At 43.4% G+C, this 9,936-nt stretch overlaps 1 protein-coding gene across 1 annotated transcript in view; it reads right to left on the reverse strand.

Annotated features, from left to right (window-relative positions):
- kcnk10b (potassium channel, subfamily K, member 10b) overlaps positions 1 to 8,867 on the reverse strand; it is a gene marked incomplete at both ends in the record, with an annotated part of 89,684 nt that extends 80,817 nt beyond the window's left edge. Inside the window, 2 exons of the mRNA XM_084311209.1 lie at positions 1,916 to 2,331; positions 8,813 to 8,867. Of these exons, the coding sequence (XP_084167335.1) occupies positions 1,916 to 2,331; positions 8,813 to 8,867 (471 nt within the window). The remainder of the gene's footprint in view (positions 1 to 1,915; positions 2,332 to 8,812) is intronic.
- Positions 8,868 to 9,936: the final 1,069 nt, after the last annotated feature.

Consider the following 9,936-nt stretch of genomic DNA (forward strand, 5'->3'; position numbering starts at 1 on the left):
GAATCAACCAGAACGGTTCTGGCTTATTGCACATAAAGCGTCTTATCTCGCGATCTATGAAAAAAGACTGGATTATCTTGGAAATGCACGATGTTTAGCATGTAATAAACTACAAACTACAGTGTGTAGAAACAAACAATTTCTTCCATGTTGCACTATAAGTAGTGTATGTCAAATGAGCCACACCATTGTCTCCACAGCTATAATACAGAACACACACACAGCTTTGCAAACATAGTGAAACACCACGGAAAGCTGGCCATCTAGCGGTAGAGATGGATAGAACGGCTGACGCTGAAAGGAGGGAGACGACTGCAGCATTCTGTCAGTCTGTGCCTGGCTGGCTGCCTCATTCAAGGCACTTCCATATTCCAAATGTTTTTTGCAAGTCATTTAGCAGGTCATTTAGCAGACCAGGCCACCAGCCCAATGGCCAGTCCAGGCCTGCTGGGAGGTCCGCCAACTCATCTTCACTATCGCGCCATCTAGAAACACTGGCCTGATTGAAAATAAACTGTGGGAGCTGGTCGGTAAGACGTCATTGCTGTCCTAGCCCAGGTCTTGGCTACCTTGGCTCTCAACTGTGGGCTAAACAGCATTCATTTTAACGCTAGCTACTTCCAAACAAGTGGTTTGAGGATTGAACCTTTAATTGCAACAAAATCGATACAGAAAGAGCCCTGCTAATTTATAAAAGTCATATCCAGGCAATAATAGTGAGGACTGGAAGAAGGTCATCGCGATTGAACTTGTCTCATGATGTAAGGAGGATTAATGCCTCACATTATTTGCCCTTTTCATCCTTCTGGCTATTATTGTTATGTAACAAACTCCACTGGTCAACTGTTTCATAAACCAATATGTACAGTATCTGGAGTGTCACTGAACATTATGGGTACTGGTATCTATGGAGACCCTGAAGGTCTTATTGGAAGGAGGATGGACTCCCCGCTCAGTCTGCAAGTGACATTTACCTTACTGTGCAGCACAGCACACAGCAAACCAAGCAGGAGGGCATACAGCAGGTGGTGGGTACTCTGATTGTTACTAATGTTAAATGGATATTATCAACAATATTTCTTTACACGTTTAAGAAACGGTGGCTTCCACTGTGCGATGTGGCAATGAAGAGTGACAAATATCCTGAGAAACCATTCAACATGAAGAATGTTCATTGACATGGGCACTGGTACATGGGAAAAAGTTCAGTGTTCAGGTGTTAAAGGAAAACTCCAATATTTTGGGAAATTAGCTTATTTGGCATCTACCCTGGAGTTAGACAAGAAGATACATACCCTTTTTCTTCTCTGTGCATGCAGTAGGAGTAGGAAGACACGCACCGTTAGCCTAGCTTAGCGTCAGTCACTGGAAGTAGGTTCCTCCATTAGCCTAGTTCCAAACGTCTTCCTACTCCTACTGCATGCACAGAGAAGAAAAAGGTATGCATCTTCTTGTCTAACTCCAGGGTTCCCAAAATGTTGGAGTGTTAAGATTCATACGTTTTTCTTCTCTGTGCATGCAGTAGGAGTAGGAAGACGTGCACCGTTAGCCTAGCTTAGCGTCAGTCACTGGAAGTAGGTTCCTCCATTAGCCTAGTTCCCAACATCTTCCTACTCCTACTGCATGCACAGAGAAGAATGTATGTAGGTATGTATCTTCTTGTCTAACTCCAGGGTAGATGGCAAATAAGCTAATTTCCCAAAATGTTGGAGTTTTCCTTTAACTGAATTTCGTTGTATGTCGTTTATTGTGTGCAGGCCCTGGACGAATGCAGGAATACACCTATCACCTACACCTAGCCCCGCCCTCATTTCAGTTCAACAGTTGTGATTGGAGGATCCCATGATCAAGGACAGGATTTGAGATCAGTTACCAACTAAATATATTGGATGAAGGGGGAGCTCAGCGCACTCACCTTGATGATGGCCTCCAGCTCGTGGGGAGTGACACAGGGGTGCCTGCGCAGGAACAAGGCCTTCTCCAGGGTGATGCTGTCCTTCTGGTTGCTCTCGAACGGCTGCTCCAATGCCCTGAACGCCAACCCCCCGCACACCAGGAAGAGGACCACCACGACGAACACCGCCACCACCGTCTTCCACTTCATCACTGAGTGGAGCGCCGCCACCGTGCCATCGTAGCTGGCGTCCATGCTGGCCACCACGCTGGCAGAGCGGGAGGAGATGGAGAGGCGGGGGAGGGGACAGTGGCCATTGGCCTTCACCTCACAGCCCATAGGGTTCTGCATGGCCGCCACGCTGGCCTGGACCAGGCTGGACTGGACTACGCTGGACTGGGCCTTCTTGGGGGGGGCCAGGTTGGTCTGGACCGCCACTAGGAGAAGAGAGGAGAGAGACGTTGACTTTTTGATGCGCTTCGTTAGACATCTCAGTTACAGAGAGAGAGAGAGAGAGAGAGAGAGAGAGAGAGAGAGAGAGAGAGAGAGAGAGAGAGAGAGAGAGAGAGAGAGAGAGAGAGAGAGAGAGAGAGAGAGAGAGAGAGAGAGAGAGAGAGAGAGAGAGAGAGAGAGAGAGAGAGAGAGAGAGAGGGCTTTATGGTCCACATGAAGACACATGGTTAACCAATTAATTACCAGCCTTGGATAGTCATATTTTATAGTCAGGATAATAGAAGTTTCAAGTTTCAAGTTTCTTTATTAGTTGTCATACAGAAGTACAGAATACTTTTATACAAAATGCTTCTTTCTGTTGCGCTCCAGAGACTGTGCTAGACAAAAGGATAAGTATAAAATAAAATAAGTAAAGCAAGTATAAAATAACATTAACAGAAGATGCTGAGATTCAGACAGATTTTGACACTGACACACTTGAAATTATGACATTACAGGACATCTCTGCTATTTCCTATACTCATGTGCGCTCACTCAGATCATGTCCACTGACTATCCATGCTTGCAAATATAACTGAGAGGGCATACATTATATACCCTCATCTTGCACCTTGTTGCCCATATGCGCATTTCCAGAGTTAATTATATTGTTATATTGTTTACACTGCCTTTTTATTATTCTATTTTTTATTTTTACTTCTCCACTGTATACTATAATTCTATGACCTGTACCATGTCTTCCACTACCTGTACCTCTCCTCCCCCCTCCCCCATTCTGCTATGATGCCTGAATTTCCCCAAGGGGATCAATAAAGGAATATCTTATCTTATCTTATCTTTGCTCTGATTACACTAAACTCAGCCAGACTGGTGCATTCTCCTCTGCAGCCTCGGTGTCAGTTCTAGACTGGTGTTTGAAGGAGATGACTCCGTTCTGGCAAGCTAATGATGAAATCCATTAGTCATTTGCGCTGGAACCCCACCCCATACCCTGAAAGTAATCATTTATCTTCCTGTCTGCCCTCCACCACTAACCCATGAGTCCATTTAGTCCATATAGGCTCCTAAATTAAATTAAATAAATAATTGATTGAATCAAATAATTTTGGATTCCATAAACTGTGGATGTGATTAGGAAATTGGCTTGGAATTTGGATTATATACTGTCTAGTGTCTATATTCTATATTGTATATTTGATTCTATATTACCTATATAGTGGCTTCTTATATATATTATAATTATTATTTAATTATGGTGATGCCCCAGAATCACAACGCCATGCTTTATGTCATGCTGCTTTACGATTTGTAACTAACAGCCCTCATCCCTCACACATCACTGTGTATTGTATGAATTGTCAGGTCAGTCATCCCTGGCCATAAGAACACATACTGTACATTGGTATTTGTTTGTACACAAAGCCATCCTGAGGCAGCTACCAACTTACATAAGCACTTCACTCATTCACCCAAGAGGTGGACATTACAATCTGAGATCACAAAAGCATAATCTTATATCATGCTCCCACTGTCAGAACAGAATTTGGGAGGGGCACCCCAGTGGTGCACCACGTTAAGACGCATACTGTGCAATCGCAACGTCCTGGGTTCGAATCCGGCCCAGGACATGTGTTGCATGTCCTCCCCCATCTCTTCACCCAATTTCCTCTCTGACGGTCCTATCCACAATAAAGTATAAATACCCTAAAAGATATATAAAAATTAAATTAAAAACAGAATTTGGGAAACATACAGTATTCTGAAATCATGTGAGAGAGAGCCGGGGTAGAAAACTTTTCCGCACCTACTCCCGAACTCTGCATGCGCAGATTGATAAACCTAGTTCTCTGGACAATCCAGAGAGACTCCGTGGGCAATCTGCGCATGCAGAGTTCGAGAGTAGGTGCGGAAAAGTGAATATAGCTTGGCCGAGAAAGTGCAGATCGACTTGGGATTGGTCTCTCCGTGTTCAGAAGACTCAGGCATATAAAAGTCTATTGGATCATGTCTCCAGCACCCCCACAGCCGTAGCTACAACCACTTAATGTCAAGGCTCTCATCCACATTCATTCATTTTCTCCCCCCGCTCTCTCTCTCATGAGCTCAATGTAACGTGGAAGTGCAGTGGTCTTTGCTTCTCCATTCTCCTGGAACCTATTACAAAAGGATTTGAAGCTAGATTCCCTAATTGAAATTGGTCATTTCAAAGAAAGAATTGGACACCTGCTTGCCATGGAGTGCTCATGTTTTTAATTTAGTCTTTTTCATTGAAATGTGACATTTCTTCAACTTTTTAGTATTTGTGTGCTTTTACAATCTTGTTTTTTATTTGTGTTGTTTTATATGTGATAATTATCTATATGCTGCCTTCTTGGCCAGGGCCCACTTGAAAAAGAGGTGGAAATCGCAATGTGATTACCCTGGTTAAATCAAATAAAAAAATAAAAATAAAAAATAAATATATATACAGTGTATATATATTTACCACCAGTATGTATTTACTTTGAAATGTTAAATTTCTTGTTATAATTCCAATAGAGATGACAATATATGCGGCCATGGCCACTTGGAATATTGTCAAGATGCACTGCAAAATATTTAGTCACCCTCTCTCCCAGAAAAGCAGGATTCAATCTCTTTAATAGGCCGTACGAGAGAGGGCTAACTGGCACTTTAATAGGCCGTACGAGAGAGGGCTAACTGGCACTTTAATAGGCCGTACGAGAGAGGGCTAACTGGCACTTTAATAGGCCGTACGAGAGAGGGCTAACTGGCACTTTAATAGGCCGTACAAGAGAGGGCTAACTGGCACTTTAACCCATTCTCCGCCAATCACGTGTTAAGGCGGGTTTCTCTGCCATGCGTTGTCTGCCAATCACGCCGTAAGGCGTGTTTGAGATCAATATTTCATATTTTCGTCATGGTATTCATATTTCACCCACAGAGTCTTGGCTGATGCTGTCTGAGCCATCACAACTTTGCAACGCTTCAATACCGCCACCTGGTGGCCGATCGGCGAGTTGCCAAACCGGAAGTTCCCATTGGAGCTCGGTCCGTCCCCTATTTTCGTCCGGCCACTCGTTTATCGTCCCGGGGCTCAATACAGACACCGTGGATATGGATCTTTGCCATAACTCAATAATCAACATGATTTGGACGTGTATTAGTAATATACAAACCGGAAATGGATCGCATCGATCAACATCACATAATTGGGATCTGTTTGCTCCACTCTCATCGCCCAACGAGGAGACTGACGTGAGTTTCAGCGTTTTTCTTTATCATTTTCGATACAAACTGCTCTGATCAATATATCACCCATACTACATAAATCATTTAACATAAACGACCCCCCCCCCCCCCCTCCGTTCACCCGCAGATGATCAGTCATGACGTTTAGGACCATGTACAGTTGACATTTTTAATATAGCATGGATCGGTATCAAACTGCATTTGATAATCTAATATATGCATTTATGCCTATATCTCACGTTCTATGAAATACTGCAGAAAACAATAAAAACATATTTATACTCTAGACGGTATTTTAGTATGAATGTGTGAATGAAAAAGTAAAATGTTCCTACATCCTGAACGATAGATAATTGATGTTGAATGGGCCATAGTAATGTCAATTTAGCAATACAATTTAAAAAGTTATAGCCCTGCAAAGAAGGTGAACATCTCCATAGACAAATAGCGCTGGCAGAGGATGGTTTAGGATGGTCAAAGTGGTGGCAGAGAATGGGTTAATAGGCCGTACGAGAGAGGGCTAACTGGCACTTTGGCTCATTTGCTTCTGAATGGGCCGTGTAATAAATGCAAGCGAGCTTGAATAGGTCACCCAAGGTGGGGGACAACGCCAAGGAGGAAGCCATATTTAGACCCTTTTATGTAAGTAATGTATAAACTGTTCAGAGCCCCCGGCCTCACCCCCAAGGCCCCCACCTCCCTCCTATGGGAGAGCATTCAGCTGTGGGAGGGGCCCATGGCTTACAATGATGCAATGCAATCCCCAACACAAGGGGTATAAAAAGAACTGATTTGTTGAAGGGAGGGCTCTCTTTTGTTTAATTTGTGTCCCGCATATGTGATATGCCAGGCAAACAGAAAGGCAGGCAGACAGACAGACAGATGCTTGCACACACACACACACACACACACACACACACACACACACACACACACACACACAGCCAACCCCACCCCGATGAGTCAAGGACATCCAGGAAGCCTTCTCATTCTTCTCCTGGAGATATAAATCCTGTTAGTGGATCCTTTGACATGTCTCAGGATTAAATTAATCAAAGCAAATGTTGGACGATTCAGAAACACTGACACGCTGAATGCCCGTGACAGGTGGCGGTGAGCTATTTTTAGAACACGTGATGCCAAATGAATTGAGGGGGGGGGGGGACAGAGTAGGAGGAGCTGAGACACGAGAGGAAAACAGTGTGTGTGTGGGGGGCTCTATCGATATCTGGTGCTAATGTAGTGATGGGCGTTCTAGAACAACATACAGTGCAGTGCAGCCCAGTTCCCACTCCGAATGCTAACGGGCCCTAGTTCATGACTAGTCTGACAAAAGCCATTAATTGCTTTTCGTCTCGTCTCGTAATGAAGTGAATTGAACAAATCATCTCGTGCAGAGGAGCCAGTGTCAAACTATAATAACACACACTCCTTCCTACACATGGCAGATGAGGTCACAACCTCCCGCTCCTCTTTTCCATTCCAGCACAGCTAAAAATAGCCGTCCGCATGGATAATGAACGCTCTAATATAGTATATAAAGTTCTGGATTATAAGGGTATAATACATTTTCACTCAAAAACCATACTCCCACACGTCTCACGACACTGTGGTTGATACGAGCGGGTTTTCAACTCAGATTTCTGGAGATGTGCAGCGGCATTTGTCTGAAAGTGTACTCACCGCAGAGTCGGTTGCCCATCGATTTCTACAAATTACATTAAGCCCTATGTGGAGAGCAATCCTTTTTATCTCTCCCTGCTCAGCCCTCTGCCCCCCCCCCCTTTCCTATAGCACATGAAGGAGGAACACTTTCAAGTCTATAATAACGAAACGTGCACAACAAGATCAACAATCCAGATATAAAATAATCACTATCTGGATGATGATGGTGGTGGTGGTGTAAGATAATCACTATCTGGATGATGATGATGATGATGATGATGATGATGATGATGATGATGATGATGATGATGGTGGTGGTGGTGGTGTAAAATAATCACTATCTGGATGATGATGATGATGATGATGGTGATGGTGGTGGTGGTGGTGTAAAATAATCACTATCTGGATGATGATGATGATGGTGGTGGTGTAAAATAATCACTATCTGGATGATGATGATGATGATGGTGGTGGTGGTGGTGTAAAATAATCACTATCTGGATGATGATGATGGTGGTGGTGGTGTAAAATAATCACTATCTGGATGATGATGATGGTGGTGGTGTAAAATAATCACTATCTGGATGATGATGATGCTGATGATGATGATGATGGTGGTGGTAGGTGGGGGGGGGGGCAAACTACATGATTGTGTTCACTGTTTGCAACACTTGGTTAAGAAAATAAATAAAAACATTTGACACCTAACAGCAAACAAACAGCTTAATGCAACAAATGTTAGATTGTGTTTTTCATCACCTGGCAGCCCACAGCAGTGGTTTTCAACATGGGGTCCTCAAGGGGTTCCAGGGGGTCCCCAGAAAAAAGGGGGAATTGTTACATTTCAGTTATTTCATTCACTAGTAGTTAGAGAGAGAGTGTCATATAGATTTCAATCTCTCCACTGTAATCGCCTATTCTGGACTAAATCACACAACTAAAATCTTCTCAGATGGGGGTCCCTGAAACTAAATCTTAATGGGGCTCCACTGCCTATAATGTGTATCAATTTGGGGATCCTTGGCACGAAAAACGTTGAACCAGTGGCCAACAGAATAGCATAAAACTCATTATGATCAACAGAGGACACAAAAATCCAAAATTGAGTCAGTAAGTAGCCTATACACTGTACATTTCTGTTGGATTAGTATGGCTTTTTGCCCAGTAATTCCCCATTGTCCTAGAGAGAGATGGGAGGCGCATCTCCCCAGCTGCCCCTGGCCATCCCTAAACAAGGGGGCGCTCCCATAGCGCTGACTGTCACGCAGCTGAGCCCACGAGGGATGGAGAAGAAAGAAAAACAAAACAAACAAAAAACATCCCAACCACCTTGTCTCATATCACCATATGAAAACCATATAGCAAGGAGCAAGTAATATTAATAGAGAAATTGTATTAAAAAAATATATATGAAGATGTAGGATAAAAACTGCAGTTTGTCTTCTGCACGAACCGGTCTCTCACAGAGAATGATGCTGAATCTGAGTAGTCTCTAGGCAATGCCATATATATAAATATAAAATAAAAAGGATACAAGTATTTACCAACCTTGTTCTGGGTCCCAATTGACTTGTTTTCTTGGTGTTTCTATTGGAAATTTCATTGCTATTGTTGTTTCCCTCAAGAAACACAGAAACAAATATGTGTTCAATGGCTTTTATAAAAACGCTGGAAAAAGAACTAGTTCGTCCGGTGTTCTTCTCTCGTATCTTCTGTATGTCAGCATCACTTGAATTGCACATTTAAATTGGACTGGGAAAAGGAAACGCCACGGCGCATTGTCTGCCTCTCTCTCCTCAGCCTGGCACGGGCGCGTGGTGTTTGCTTATAAATTGGTCCTTATGAACCGGTATCACAGAGCTGCCGCATCATTTGGATGACCACCCTTCATCACATCACATCACTCTCACTCTAGTGGTCCGTCCGGTCCAGGGACAGCGGTTGAGCGTGTGAAACGACGAACTTTACGCATGCGATCCGGTACCAACAATAAGGATGATCTCTGCAACCCCGCCTCGCACGCACGACGCACCCAACCCAGCCGTCCGACTCGGAGGCTTAGGCAATGTGCTTTTAGCATGACATAGATCTATTTAATGAATGTATTAAATTGAATACTTACTATAGTCTCAACTGGCGTGGGTTCTAGATCTGCTCCTAAACAGAATTACCCTCGCCGCATCGGATTGACACTGACAGCCGGCGCCCGAGCACATGGTTCAGGAGCGAAAGTCAGGCATTAAACGCCTATTCAATGGCAGACTTGCCGTAAACCATGACATCATTCACAATCGAGAGGTTATTATTTATGAACATGAATACATAAAGACACGTCATCTTTCCAACCCAGGCACACCCCTTACGCAGTGGTCATTCTTTTTGTGTAATTCAGAAGTAGGGGTAGGGGCTAATTATAAAACAACAACATGGACGATAGTATATTGTAGCCAGGTCATCTTTTTTTGCACAGCTAGCACTTGGAAATGTGCAGGATACAATTCTGCAAAAGTAGACATTCCCCTAAAATCTGCCAATATTTACTTATTTTATATTGTGAGTCTGATAGTTATAAGCTATCAACGTAAGGGAAATGCAATCCTATGACACCATCGAATTGCACTGCCTGACATATAAAAAATTGTATGGACAGTCATGTTAATGTAGACCTATAC

The sequence above is a fragment of the Notolepis coatsorum genome (assembly GCF_963971535.1).
Source record: "Notolepis coatsorum genome assembly, chromosome: 3".
NCBI classification, from domain to species: domain Eukaryota; kingdom Metazoa; phylum Chordata; class Actinopteri; order Aulopiformes; family Paralepididae; genus Notolepis; species Notolepis coatsorum.